A 16,435-nucleotide genomic window follows, 5' to 3' on the forward strand; every position below is an offset into this window, starting at 1 on the left:
TCCAATACATTCTCGCATTATTGTTACATTGTTAAGTACATGGATGACACACTTCATAAGAATATTTGAGTAGCTAATTTAAGGGGTAGATCTTGAACATTCCTCCAAAACTAAGGAGGAAAATTCAGGAAAACGAAATAAATTGTAGAATTGTAAAACAGTAAAGTGTTGTATTATTATTCTGAATTAGTGCTTAAACTTAAGAGAAGATGAGTTATGAAGAAGCCCTAGATCGAACTCTCTGGAATTTTCTTGAGGAGATATTATCCAGACAGACACTTTTTGGTGCCTGTTTGTGTGTTTGTGTTGTATGTATGTTTTGTGAGTTCATAAGTGATTCGTTAAGGACATTTAGCACCTAAGAATATGTCAAAGGGACTTGGCACTAGGAAAGTAGGATTCGCAGGAGTGCTTATGTCATCATTTTTCACGTTTTTCTTTAAAAATCTACACTCCAAGTTTATGAACTTAATTATTTCAAGACATAAAATTGCACATACGAGACATAAATTATAAACAAGCTTAGCTATAAAATCTAAAAATTTAAATATTCGAACAAACCTCAACGAATACAATATGTACACAGACAATGACTCTGAGATCAGAACAAAAATAAAGGACCGAAGTTATCTTAAATCATTCTGTTTTATCCTTTTAAAAACTTACATTGTTATGATAGGACACTTATCGTGTCAAAACTACTGAATCAAGCTGGTTAAAGTAATATATATGGACACACAATAATCATCCATTATGTAACCGAGGTAGACAATGTTTCATGAGTAATACACGGAGTTATTTTATTTAGTCCAAGTTACAGAGCAAAAGTTCGAAAGTAAAAGTGAGTGGGATCGCTAAAAATATTGAGCTTTGATGAAACGTTTCTTAGTTTTATTATATAATTGTAATAAAATTCTTTGAATTATTTTCCATTACAATGCAATCATACATCATTGGTATGTTTTGCAAGAAAGTATATGATTCGTATACTGGCTCGGAGAAGAGCGGCAAAAACTTTTAAAAATTTCTATTTTCAATAGGATAAGATTTAGTAGGGGTAATGTATAAGATACATTAAAATGAAGTAGGGCACATATTTTATTAAATATTACAATTAAAGAAAAATTTTGTTTATATTTTTGAAAGATTAAAGTTCATATATTTACCAAAACTTTGGGAAAATTAAAATGTTGAAAAATATACTTTCATTTCACTTTGGAGCAACTCACTGAACATTCATTTCATTATTAAATTTTTAAATTAAATACAACCAATGATGAGTCATCAAAGAGTTATATTGATCACTTATTGCGACCTATCTAGGCATTTCCAACAGCCAGACAGATTCTGGCATTATAGAAGGCTTTTACTTTATATTTTTATTATCTTAGAAACACTGATTTACTGAATTTGTATTGGGTAAAAGAAACCAACCAAATTAAAGTAGACACCAATTTATTCACATAAAATAACGTATCTAAGAAATATTTATAACAAAATTAACCAGTAGAGGTAATCTTTGGTTGAAACAAAAGTGTTTAATGTTTCTTGGTCAATAAGTCGACCATTCCTTTAAAGGCTTCTACCCCCTTCTGGTTCACCTCATAGCCAGGGAGGGAATTTTTGGCCTTGGCCAACCAGGCAGCGACCTTGGGGTACTTGCTAACATCGTAACCAACCACCTGAAATATTACAAACACTTTTGAAGTAAAATAAATTAAAAAACAAAACAGGTTTAGTTACACTTGTTTGTAAATCTAGATACATAATGAAACCATTTGTTTTGAGCCCTTTGAAATTAAGTATCAAAATATTATATGCGTGAAGTCTAACATGCAGATGTCAGAACTGCAATATGTCATTTTCATAATATTCCTGCCAGCATATAAAGGCCAGTTGTTACGATATTTTACATTTTACACAAGCCATGAAAATTTGAAGTCATATTTTCTAATTAGATATTAAGCAATATACTTTTAAGATCTTATAAGTCATTAACAAACTATAAATTTAATTTAATTATAATCATTTAGTTTTATCATATTCTATAGTAATGACTGTAAATTCATGTTTTGCTTGATTTAAATCATATTCGGTCAAAAAAACATTGATGAGGGTTCTTTCTCTGTGATTTCATGACAGAAAATGGATATCACAAATAACCACACTAAAGGATTGTTAAGCTGAGGCAATATTTTTATATCAACGAAGTAGTTTAGAGGCTTTCGTTATGAATAGTGTTTCAATTGGGTGTAAGTCCTTGAGATTAGACTCTTGGAAGCAATGGACTTTATGTTGCTAAACACAGTACACACTTCAGCAGTGGAGACCGTGACCAAGATGGAGATGTCAGCCAGGGTATAAGTGTCGCCAGCTACATACTTGTTGGTCTTCAAGAAATTATCCAGGAAGCCAAATGCTTCATCCAGCTTCTTCTTTTTCTCTTCATCAAAAGGCGCTCCTCCAAAGATCATTGGGTACTGAAAATATGAAGAGAAGTTATAAATTTTACTCAGGATGTACTCTCTATTGCTATAATGTGCCTTTCACTAGATATTATAAAGAAGTATTGATAATTATCCAATTTTATTCTTGGACTATGCGAATCTCTTAGAGCCGATTGAACTGTGATTCAATACTGTTTGGCAATTCATTATGATCAATATTTAATTTATACGAAGTATATAATAATGATTTATATAATGTATCTTTTCAACATTTCTATGATATTTATTTAGTGACATGTTGCAAAACAATTGCACTGATATTTCCAAAAACTAAAATACTTAAAAATTATAATTTTGTAAATAACAAACGCAACCATAGTTTATTTTATAAACAGTGCAACTAACATTTTTCTTTTTCTTTATCCATGTTCAGCACTGGAATAAGATCATAAGGTTGGCATTTAATTAATTAGAATATATAGTTAATTCATCCAGAATGTACAGCATCCTTTGAATTTTTGTACAGTATGTTATTTTTTACAATGGTATTTTAATATACATTTCCATTATTTACCAATATAGAATACCAAACTTTTGCGTTCTTTAAAACTATATCTATGTATATTTTATAACCTGTTTGAGACTTTGACACTATGAGGATTAGTAAGTAACAATTGTTTTTTTTTTCTCAAAGTACCTCAACTATTACGATTTATATTTTTTAACATTCTAAAAGTACTGTTCGAATGTTTTTAGTAATACTTCGATGGTAAAGCATTTGACTGTTTTTATCATATCCCTGCCAGTTTAGCCTACAGCAGATAAAATATATAGAGTTCGTAACTGACACTGTAATATCAAAGATAAATAATAACAAGTTTTGAAGAGAGTATGGCCATCCAACTTAACATATGTTAATTAAACAAAACTTGTGGCTATAATTCAAAGAATTTATACGCAAGTATTCTGCTTTTGTGTGTTGTATAGTTAAATAAATACAGAGTTTTTAGTTTATTTACAAAATAAAGTGTTTCGTTGGTCCTCTAACGATTCACAAATTCAATAAAAATGAAGTTTAAAACAAGTTTTCATATATTAGACAACTACTAGACATTTAAAGTACATACTTGTTGCCCATGCCCTTTTCATTCGTAGCAATGTAAAGCAAATGCTGAAAATACTCACATACAAATCAGCAAATCTCTGGAAGAGAGTTCCCGCGTCAAAATATAACCTCTGGTTTACAAGGGCGCGTTTTTTGAGATCCTGGGGGTAAAATGTGCTATATTTTCCGTACTTCTCCGCCAGGTACATTATGATGGCTCGGCTGAAACATTTTAATGGAAACGATTGTTTATTACTCATTATAATGAGTATATATAAAAACATTTTAGCTGTCTTAAAAAAATTCGAAAAACGATTATAAAAAATGAATTTCTTAAATAATAAAATAATGTTTACCTTGCGAAAATAATTAAGTTTTAAATTTTATAGCAAAAAAGGATAAATAAGGTTTTTTTGTAAACAGTCATTTATAAATAAAACTTATAACTCACCTTTCATTAAGAGCAAGTCCATTGTCTACAATAGTAGGTACTGTGTGTTGAGGATTCATCTGAAAACAAGAAAAAGTTTTTTTTTATTTGTACTGACTGAGCAATGTTAAATTATTACCACAGCATACAATAAACCAAATATATTTGGTTTCATCAGTTTTCAGTTAAATACTTGAATGACTTGAAAGTATTTATATTGGTTCTTTTCAACTAAACAGGACTCTGATTAACATATTTTACAAATCTGTGGAGCTATCTTAAGAGGATTCTTAAAATTAATTGAAATACTTACAACTGAAGTTATTATTTTACTATTCCAATCCGTTGTAACATTATACGTAATGTACAAGCTTAAAAAAACAATATATTTTTAAAAAATTTCGTGTGGTATTTATTTCACGTTATTTATTCATTTTTTACTATTTACTATTTATAAGTAAATATACAGTACCATACATCGTTATTTATTTTTAACATAATGATATTTAACATATCAACATAGTAACAACATGATAATGATGTTCGACTGTTCGAAAATAGACTAGTATTTAATGGACCATACCTTGAGATACTCTGGGGTCATGTGCTCTCCTTTCATCAGGTCAATGATGTGGAGGGTGACTTTCACCCCCAGAGCCTTGGCTGCCAGCAACACGACACGGCTAGGAGGGCTGGCAGGGGCGTAGTAGACGTTGATACCCATGACTGAAACATGTCACCAACAACTCTATCTGTTAAGGTTCAAAAAGAGGAATGTTTAAATGTACGAAATAAAATAATTGGTGGCTTGAACAACAGAATCTTTTTATTTTATAGAAATATTAATTTATTGATTACTAGTTTCAAAAAGGCTTTAGGCAAAAAAGGTAAGTCAATACACCAGGAAGACTCGCCTAAGTAGAGCACAGATGAAGTTACACATTACAGGTTTCTAATAAATAATTGGCTAATTTAATGTATTTATTAATAATACGTAAACCATTTTTAATCTTTGACACAAAATTAAACATTGTCTTTGTTTGTCCTAATCACAGTTATGTTCATGATCAATGATCACATGTAATATTCTATCAAACATATACAGGGTGATTCATGAAGTTCTCCCCCACTTTCTACAGCACATTTTTACTAGTAAAAATAATGAAAAAATGTTATATAAACATAGCTCCGAAAACGCTTCGTTAGCGAGTTACAGCTAGCGAAAGATTTCGCCTGAATTCCTGGGTGAAGAGTAAAATAAAGCCATACTGAACTTTTGGAAGGTTTAATTAAGTAAGAAATATCGTGGATTCTTATGTATTTTTAGCTGATAAAGCTAATAAAATAGGTTTCAGAACTGTACCTGTAGTATTTTTTGAGGGATTCAGGGTTAAATGCAAAAAAATGGGGCACGAAACAATGTTTTTTTTAAGTTTGATGTACAATAACTTTGCTAAATTGGTAATAAATACATAAAATCAACAAACATTAATTGTAGAGAATTTAAATTCTGAGAAAATTGATATAATCAAAGTCTAAAAATAAACAGAAATAAGTACCAAAAAATCGATTTTATTCAGTATAATACATTACCAGCTGTAAAGAAATACCGTACGGTATTTAGTTTTAAAATAAAACAAAAACAAAATGTTTGTTCCTTAATGATGAAATAAATTAAGAAAACAAGATTAACTGTTAATTAAAAATTTGTTTTGTAAAATAAAAATATCATGTTTTATTACGTTGTATCTTTTTTTTAATAAAAATTTACATCAAATGTTCGAAAATAAATGAAGCAAACATTTTCCCATTATTGTTTACTAATCATCGAAATGCAGTTATTTTGTTTTATTAATTTCTAAGTTGGTAACGCACGAATAACAGCTGATCCACAATGGTATTCTGTACTGTTACGTTAGAACTGTGTATTAGTGGTGTTGTTGCAAGCTACAGCAGGAGATCGGGTTCTGTGAATCGTGTTATTAAATGCAATTTTTCTGTGAGTTATAATTCGATTGTTTATTCAGCGAAAAAATGCCTCACTTATTTACATCAGAGGAATACGCTGATATGGTTTTTATTTTGGGTTACTGTAATGGTAATGCTAGAGCTGCTGTAGAAGAATATGAACTACGTTACCCTAATAGGAGGATTCCAGATACCAAAACAATTTCAGGAACTTTTCGTACTCTTCGGGAAACAGGCTCACTACCAAGTACTAGAACCAATTATGAACGAGCTGTCCAACTTGATGATGATATTGTTATTAATGCTGTTCATCGCAGTCCAGGTGTAAGTACACGACGTATTTCTAGGCGGATAGGAGTTTCGCAGTCAAAGGTGTGGAGGTCACTTAATCGAAACAAATTTTATCCGTTTCATAAACAAAAGGTTCAACATCTACAGCTAGGGGATGGTCCGCTTCGCTTGGAGTTTTGCAACTTTTTGAATATTAATAATCAACTCTACAAGCGTATTTTGTTTACGGATGAGGCATAATTCACTCGGATGTGTCAATAACTTGCACAATAAACACTCATGGGCAGAAGAAAATCCACATGAGGGTAGTGGAACAGAACTTTCAACACCGATTTAGCGTCAATGTCTGGTGTGGCCTTTTGCACAATCGGCTGATTGGACCTTTCATATTACCTGGACGCCTAATTTACCTGAGTTCTATTTGGCATTTCCTTCAAGAAGGTTTGCCGCAGCTGTTAGAGAATGTTCCTTTACATCTCAGACAAAATTTGTACTTCCAGCATGACGGAGCACCTTCCCACTTTTCATCGTGCCGTTTCTGCTTACTTAAAATCATCAATTTCCTGGGACACTGGATTGGTCGTGGAGGGCCTCACCCTTGGCCACCAAGATCACCAGATCTATCTCCATTGGATTATTGCATCTCGGGGATGGATGAAAGACATTGTATACAAGACAAAAGTGAATTCCCGTGATGCATTAATTGTCCGTATTATGGATTCGGCTGTGCAGATACAGGAAGTCCTGAAAAATTAAGAAACGCAACAAAAGCAATACACAAACGTGCTGCAAAATGTATTGATAATGATGGCCTCATTTTCGAACATCTATTTATAAAAAGGTGCGTACGGTTGGCCCAACCTGATTAATTTTGCTTAAAACTAGTAATGTATTATACTGAATAAAATCGATTTTTTGGTACTTATTTCTGTTTTATTTTAGACTTTGATTATATAAATTTTCTCAAAATTAAATTCTCTACAACTAATGTTTGTTGATTTTATGTATATTTATTACGAATTGAACAAAGTTATTGTACATCAAACTTAAAAAAACATTGTTTCGTGCCCCAATTTTTTGCTTTTAACCCTGAATCCCTCAAAAACTACTACAGGTACAGTTCTGAAACCTATTTTATTAGCTTTATCAGGTAAAAAATACATAAGAATCCACGATATTTCTTACTTAATTAACCTTTCCAAAAGTTCAGTATGGCTTTATTTTACTCTTTACCCAGGAATATCAGGCGAAATCTTTTCGCTAGCCTGTAACTCGCTAACGAAGCGGTTTCGGAGCTATGTTTATATAACATTTTTTCATTATTTTTACTAGTAAAATGTGCTGTAGAAGTGGGGAGGAGAACTTCATGAATCACCCTGTATATATATATATATATATATATATATATATATATATATATATATATATATATATATATATATATATATATATAATATATATATATATATATATATATATGTATATATGTGTGTGTGTGTGTGTGTGTGTGTGTGTGTGTGTGTGTGTGTGTGTGTGTGTGTGTGTGTGTGTGTGTGTGTGTGTGTGTGTGTGTGTGTGTTTGATAGAATATTGGTGTCATTCAGACCTAATGGTGTTATTCATTTAACTGATTTTAAAAATTCACCAAAAACAGTCTGTTGTTAATATATTTTACTCAATATGACTAGCAAATTTTATGAGTATTACAAGAAATATTAAATTACTTATTTTTTGATATTTATATAATCAGACATTATTAAGGTTCATCTGATTTTAAAGCATATTCTAATAAACAAAAGATTTTGAAGATTTGCATTATTTTAAACTAAAAAGTTTCTAATTTGTTTTAAAGTAAAAACATTTCTATATTGAATAAGTTGTAAAGTTCTACTAATATGAAATAAATATATGTTAATTACATATTAACCTATTATAATCACTGTGAGGATTAATATTAGGAATTGTCTATTAAATACTATACTGATAGTGGTTGAATTTCATTATGAGTCCTGAGGATGATTCCTGAAATTCGACTATATCAGAGTAATTCAATTTATTTCAACACTTATGTGTGAGGTAAACTCTCCCATCATTAGACATATAGCCAACTTGCTAAAAATTTTAGTCTAAAAGAATATTTCAAGAGTATTAAGAAAACTGATGTTAGCTATGAATTTTAAAAGCAATCCAGGTATTTAAAAAAACAAGTAATATTTTAAAATTGGATTGTTCCTATCGAAACACCCTGTATTATATTAAATATTTGGTGTGATATAAACGCTTTGATTGTAACAATGAATATGTACTTAGTTTCACTATTTATTGGTAGTACACGTCTCCAAGTCCGAGATGTGATATTCCAAGTGAAATCAACGAGATAGAGGAATGGTTGATTTTGTTAATAACGTAAGATCCCAGAATAGAATAGTGAATTAACAATGAAAATTAAATAGTAGACATACATCTCAAACTTTCAGCTTTTAAATTAAAATAACACGGAATGCTTACATTTATAATTGTTTAAAGCGTCTAATCTTTAATAACCATACCTCAAGCACGCCTGTTGATAAACATTTGTGTAAAAAATTCATATTACTGTATGAACGTGAACTACTACTTGTATAACGTGTACGCATTTTACTTTGGTTTAGAATTTGTAGAATATTCATACTAACATATGTTTCAAGCCGTGTCTTAGACTATTCAAAGTACTGCAGTATTTACTTTTCCTCAATCGGGAACACTAACCAGGTCACTGACGTTGGTTAACACTAATTCACTAAAGATTTAAGGAATAAAATTTAAACTAAGTAATCGTTTAGTAGCCTATAGTTTGTATGTATGTATAATAATTCTCATTGGTGTTTTTGCGGTCATCGATGTTGTTTTCTCTTCTTTCTTTTCTTTTTATAGTTTTTATATTTATATTTATTATTGTTTTCTTAATATGTCAAACACTTTCAGTAGCTTAGCTTATAGTTTAGTTTGTTTTTGTTAGTCTAGTTTATTATTGTTACTTTTAGTATAGAGTCTAAGGTTACCCTTTTATGGTATTATTATTTGAATTTCCTTTTGAAGAGTTTTATTAATTACCTAAATTTTAGTTTTTATTTATTTAAAGTAAATCAATATTAGTATAAGGTATTATATTGTTGGTTGTTATATTATTGGTATAAGTTCAGTTCATTATATAATTTTTGTTATTTAATCATAATTTTTATTGCGTGTTAATGTACATACGTGGTGTTGTGATGTTAACTATTGTTAGTTCTAAATTTGTCTATTTTTATTGATTTTACTTTAATGCACTACCGTAAACTGGCGGTAACCGTTAAAAAATATATAAGATAAAATAAATTGAAAGCGCTCCAAAATATTATACAACAAAAACTCCTCAGTTGCGATATAGATTAAAAGACAACTAATAAGTAGATTAAATAGATTAAATTCTCGAGTAAACTAATCAACAAATAGTTTTCTAACCTTCGTGTAGTTGCAGAACAGAATGTCTAAAGTACTTTTCACACTTGCTGAGGTTGTCTGAGAAAATGATAGTTGTGAGAGGCGAGGAAGGCTATATGTATTACGAGGGGGCCTGGAATATTTAGTCATTCATGAAACTGTGTATGACGTCATCTCACTACGGAAAACCCATTCTCTGGTTCGCCTCTCTCCCAGCGGTCGGGTGCGTACCGGCGGCATTTAGTGTCGTGTGTAGTGATAGTGCTGACTGATAGGTATATCGCCACTTCTAATGTTGAATCAGTTATTTTTATTGAAGATGTCATTGTGTCGTTTTGCTTAGTTATCTCAATGACGGGATTGTAAATAAGCCGATAACTGCAACTCATCGTGACGTATCTTTCTTGCTTAAAGTATTAAGTGGATCTGTCACAATTTTAAAATATCTGCACAAATGCGCAAAGATGTTATTTTAAAGGATATATAGAGAATTGGGTACTAGAACCCCGGACCAAATTAAATATTCTTCTTAAGTAATGGATTTGTTTATTATACAAACACAAATTTAATTATTAGATACATTATATCAATTACCTAACTAATCAAGGCACTCCTTATTTGTTACTATTAATAACAGTCGCTCTCAACCAACATAGCTCGTATCCCATGATCCATTCGTATTGCACTGAAGCATCTCAAATTTTTAATCCCAATATTTTGAATAAATGTGATATTTCGACTGTACACCTAATGCAACTATTTTTATATTTACAGTATTAAACACGTACAGAACACACATACAGTATTAGACATGAAGCAACATTTCTTAACATTTCGTTAAAACTTGTACTATATTTTAACCCCGTAAAATGAATTTTAATGTAAAGAGAGGGGAAAACAACAGCCCAAACCAACCTAGATTAGTCAAAACCACCAATTCAAATTCCATATCACTCGTTATTTTTACAGTATTCATAAATAAACGGTAAACTTATTTTAATTAAATAAGATTTGGTGCCATTAGATTATTTTCCTAAAATGTAATGCTTTTAGTTTCTTTTTATTTAACAGAAATATATACTTTGCAACTTAAAAAATCAGTTTGAAATAAATATAGTGTAGTCATAACTACACGTTGAATTGCAGCAAACCGCTCCAACCATAAATGTATTCATTTTGTACATATATAAAGTGATTTCCAGACCAAAAATTTGTGTCAGTCATCCTTCGTTGAACTAAAGAATAAGTGTAGGCTAGCTATTCGAAAATAATATAATTAATTAATTAAGTCTTTAACAACTTTTTTATTTCGATCTGATTTTGTGTATATAATTGGTTTAGAGACTATATATATGAATCATGTGATTGGATTCACGATTAAACCCACGATTAAAGAGTAAGAATTTCTACTCTTGATAAACAACGTTTTTTTATACAGAACACGAAACTAAAACTTATAAGTGACATTTAATTACATTACATAGGAAGCTCAACATAATCCTACATAATCATACTGGATCTATTCTATGTCATAAGAGTGTCATAAACCTACTTACCAGAGCTGTACTCAGAAAAAGATATTTGGTAGGGTCCATTCATTTCCCGCCACGGTCCATTCAAATAGGCACCAGAAGACCCGGGCCCCGGTATAGTAGATCGAAAACCCCTGTCTAAGTACGGGCCTGCCTACCATCAATAGTAAATAAAACAGACATAAATAAAAAGTATATTTTTTTATCTCCTTTACAATAAAGTAATACAATCTTGGACATAGCACTGTTTTATATATTTATGAAAAAGTTCGTTAGGAATGAATGATACATGTTTCTTCCTCTGGCTAATGACACCTTATCAGTAGAACTCTCTAATATAACTGTCAAAAACAACCTGCTTACTAAATATGTGATACCTTTAAAAAATTCACTTAAGACAAGCACTCCTCATTACAATTATACCTGTTAATACTATAGCCTTCTCAAAATCTGTAAACATGAGACAATATTTGAAATCATTTGAGTACGAGAATAAGCACCACAACCTCAACTCACTTGCCATTTTCATGTTCAGGTAAAACTTTTACAAATCGTCAATGGCATCATTTTATACAGGTATTCGAAACGAAAGATGAACCTGGGAACCCTGAACCTGCATTTTCACCATATTTATCGTGTCAATACAAAATTACTCGAAAATAAAAGGTTTATCACGGTTCGCCAATATTCAAAGAAGAAAACATTAAGGATACTTTTGCAGATTTTTCCCAACTAGGAAATTCTCAGATGTTCCAGTGAACGTATCTGCACACTTCCAATTGATACATAGGAGTAGCATCACACAAGAGTCTTTGATGCTAAAAAATCGGGTTATCACGTTACAAGTTCTTCAGTGTTTTGATTAAGCTTTAAATTTTAAAGAGCTCTAAGTTTCTGCAAAATCCTCTTGAATCTATTATCCGCAATACATTAAAAAATAAATGTAGACTTTACTATTTTATTGCAGTAGAGAGAAGTTACACAATCGTCCAATAACTTTGATTGTGCAGTTTCTTTGTTTTGCAAAAAGTTTTCCAATAATAGGGGCTCCTCCTTCAATGGATTATTTTAGCTGACCTAAATAGCTGTAGTTAGATTAACGATTTTACCTTACTTCGTTAATAGAACAATAAGACAAAGAAGTGGAGTTAACCTAATTATGGGAAAACAAACCACCGGCTGTTACTGTTGTTGCGGAAGTGTTATATAATGCAGTAGCAAGAGGGTATAGCCGCAACTATCCCACGTGCTCAGAATTCTGTTGGTCAGACTGCCCAAGGGAATCTTCTTAGTCATATAAAATAGGACGACATGCATTAGTTACAACTATTGGTAACATGAGTTTATCACAAAATATTTTTATAATCTTATAAGATTTGTCACTAATACTTTTGAGGCGCAAAAATTTATGAAGAAATTTAAATATAAATTAAATTTATTAATTAATCTATATTAATTATTGTGAGATTTATACTCTTACAACGTAATTTTATATTTAGAGAGAGAGTAATATTTTTGAAAACGCCGTCATAATAGGCACACGTCATGTTGCCGGTCTACACCTAAAATTGTAAAGGCAACATTCCTTCTAGATTCTCTTTTAAAGTATAAAAGGAATAAGAAGATACGTTTACCAAGATATCAACAGACGTTTATAGCCAACTGTCAAGATTAACGGCTTGTATTACCTCTAGGAACGTGCTCGTTTATGTATGCACCGATTATGAGAAGTATCGACTATACTCAAGGTTACTACACAGAGTATAGTAACCTTGGACTATACTATGATGGCCTTAAAGCTACGGTTTTCTTTATTAATATCGCGTATAGCTAGGAGTAAAAATTTAGGTTTAAGGACATATGAATAATTTACAGTAGAACTTTATATGCAATTCCATTCTGTTTTTGGTTGTAAGTAGGCTACAATCATTATAAATGTTCATTTATCATTTACACGTTTCATTAAGATATTATAAACATAATACTTTAATTTACTTAACAAACTACAAATATCTAAATACTTTATGAAAATTATAGTTAAAATTGATATAAACCTATATACGTAATTATAATGTATAAAACTCAATTATGTAACACGCATAAATTTGGAAACACAAATTAATGAGAGCAATATTATAGACCTTATTTATTACACTAGCGTGATTTTATATCACGAAATTACATTTGATTTAATTACGAACACTTTAGAAATAATTTAAGTAATGCAATAACATTTTAACACAACATTGTATATATATATATATATATATATATATATATATATATACTAGCGGGCCCGGCGCGCTTTGCTGCGCATTTCAATAATTTTTTGCAAAAGTTGCCCGCGGCTTCGCACGCAATTTCCCGTTGAAAACAGTACACTATATTCACTTATTCTTTTTCTATCACATTCTAAACATTGCTGAGATAATTGATAGTCGTTCCATCGTGAGCCTCTTGGGCGTATTATGAAGGTATGTACCATATTCCTGCCTCTATCTAGCTGTTACCCACGGCTTCGCACGCAAATCTTAAGAACCGAAGTCCTTATATTACTTAGTAATTTTTTTTTTTTTACTATAATAAATTTTAGATTAAATTAGTTATATCTCCGATGCCACGATTGAGCTTGCTTTGTTGTCTCGATCGAGAGAATATGTACACACGGAGTTTTGAGAACCATACTTCTGTCAAAAAAAACAACTAAGGTTGATTTTATAACATTTCTTTATACTCTTCTGATCAAGCATGAGCCAGTTAAACGTCAAATTTGAATTGTATTATCTGGATAGTAAAGTCTATGTTTAACAGTGATTGCAAAAACAGTTTAAACAAAATTTGGTCTTCCGATCATATGTTAGTTTGCTTATTTAAACGCATATGTGACAGATACGGCCAAATACAAAATAATTGAATCGGAAAAAGTAAGCGCTCTGTGGTGTAATGGTAGCACATTCACCCGGCAAGTGAGAGATCCGGGTTCGACTCCCGGCGGAGCAAGTACTTTTTGTGATTCAATGTTTACTGAAATTAAATAAGGCTATTGCCATTTATACAATTTAACGTGTTTATATATATATATATATATATATATATATATATTTGTATGTATAGATAACCAGGCGTAGGTAAAGACAAGTTAAGACAATTTCTAATTCAGTTATGTTCACGTGAGGTGAAACACAAGCCAATCTTTTGTTTGTATCAATTGCAGTTTCATACATTTTTATATCAATGTAAATTATCAAATTATATTAAAATTGGTTATATTTAGGTAAATGGTGAAACAATGAATCTGGTTCTATTTTATAGTTTATTGTGATATTAACATAGTTTTTCCTTTACAGCAAACATTTTTATTGTATATATTTATTGAAACTTACGCATATTACATCCACTACGAGAAACTTTCATTATTACGTAATTTCGTATTACGACGTGAAGGAAATAACTTGTATAATAATGATGTTAGCAGTGAAATACAACGCTGTCGCCAATTATTCCCTTCGTCATGAGTGTAACGGAAGAAGGTTGATTGTCGTTCCAATTATTTGTGAGGTAAAACTCTAATTGAATGGACTTTAATTTTAATACGTGCTTTAAATTGTTTGAATTAAGTATTAACATGTTTATGATACTTTAAATGTTGAATAAAGTAGGGTTTCCAAGTTATCCCTATATAATGTAGAAAGGGAAACCCTTATTTAACTCATTCACACACACGCGCGCGCTACCTCATCACTACTTCTCTACTTACCGATATCCCAGATACTTTTAATTGAACATATTATTACCTCATGACTTAAATAGAGAAATGCAACCACGTTCAAGAATATCAAACATTTATTGGGATTGAAATGGAATTGCTACCCGCAAAAGAAATACTTTTTGTTTTAACACTTCTCGATGTCATGGAAAGATGGAATTTGGCGCACGTGTGTCTTTTACTCTCATCAAACAAATAAAAGACTGTTCATGAAGTTCAATCATCCATAAGTGTTAAATTGGGGTTGAAAAATCTAAAATAACTACAACTGTTTTTCCAACTTTATGATTTCCTAGAAAGTTCGAATTTTATTTGGTTTTTATGACAATTTGCGTACCTAAAATATAATATTTGTTTTTTTTTTTTAAGTTATATTAAAAACATTTTGATTAATTTAAATAGTGTCACAAATAACATATAATTTTAACAATCATAGATATTCAAAATTACAACATTTTACCCAAACTATGAAAAATATTTAATATGCGATTTTATGAAAAGTTTTTATAAACCGACAAAACCATTTGAACATAGTTTAGTGTAAACCTTTTTGTTTATTAAATAATTTAACTCTGTTAATGGTAAAACTATTTCTCTCGTGTCTTTTAGTGGTTTGTAAGAGGTTCACAGAAATCATAAAAAAATATATTTTTAGTTAATTTACAGATTACGTCTGAATTATTTATCTGGATTTCCAGTTTTTTGCATTATTTATTCCCTTTTTAAGCCTAGTCTTTGAAAGTATTAGACATTTTGCTCAGAACATTTAAAACAATAAAACAATATAAAGTTGTAAAACTTCGACCAAGAGAAAAAAAACGTTTTTGTAACGAAGAATAATGAATGTTAATCATGAAGTGTTTCATCATTTATCTTTACAGATATCCCCTCATGTTTTCATTTCACTTAACTTGATAGAGTTTATTTATAACTAAAGAAACTTTATATTTGTATCGACTATTTTATAGCGCAAAGTAACATTGTTTGAAAACACTTTCAAAATCACCTTGTTTCTTAGAACCTCCCACTGCAAACACCCACGTCTCTGAAACTCCTCAATTTACACTCTTATAGCGTCAACAATAATATCGTTACACTTTTAAAAGTTCACCCATGTTGTTATTCTTTATTAACTGTCTTATGATTTAATATAATGTTAATGGAATTAAGATATTAAGCTGTAGTACTTATTAGAGTAGTACTTATATACTTATGCTGTAGCACTTCTCAGAGATATTTCCATAGATCAACAAGGTAATTACAATTACAATATACAATAATAATAATATAAAATAATAAATAATATAATAAAAATGTTATCTTGTAATAATAGCAACATCATTTCCTGCTTCGTGGGCTAATATCAGCTAGCTAAGCTTCCTGTTTTCCTCACCTTCAGTATTGCAAAGTGTTTTAAATTAAAATTATTTTCTT

General features: G+C 30.4%; 1 protein-coding gene across 1 annotated transcript in view; it reads right to left on the reverse strand.

Moving 5' to 3' along the window:
* Positions 1-1,523: 1,523 nt before the first annotated feature.
* The window catches only part of LOC124355869 (glutathione S-transferase theta-2-like), a 41,107-nt gene continuing 26,195 nt past the window's right edge, over positions 1,524-16,435 (reverse strand). Inside the window, exons 7-11 of the mRNA XM_046807023.1 lie at positions 4,566-4,708; positions 4,004-4,062; positions 3,633-3,774; positions 2,316-2,480; positions 1,524-1,682 (exon numbers count right to left, since the gene is read on the reverse strand). Coding sequence (XP_046662979.1) covers positions 1,539-1,682; positions 2,316-2,480; positions 3,633-3,774; positions 4,004-4,062; positions 4,566-4,708 — 653 coding nt within the window. The 3' untranslated portion in view covers positions 1,524-1,538. The remainder of the gene's footprint in view (positions 1,683-2,315; positions 2,481-3,632; positions 3,775-4,003; positions 4,063-4,565; positions 4,709-16,435) is intronic.

This window comes from Homalodisca vitripennis, chromosome 2 (genome assembly GCF_021130785.1).
Source record: "Homalodisca vitripennis isolate AUS2020 chromosome 2, UT_GWSS_2.1, whole genome shotgun sequence".
In the NCBI taxonomy this organism is placed as follows: Eukaryota; Metazoa; Arthropoda; class Insecta; order Hemiptera; family Cicadellidae; genus Homalodisca; species Homalodisca vitripennis.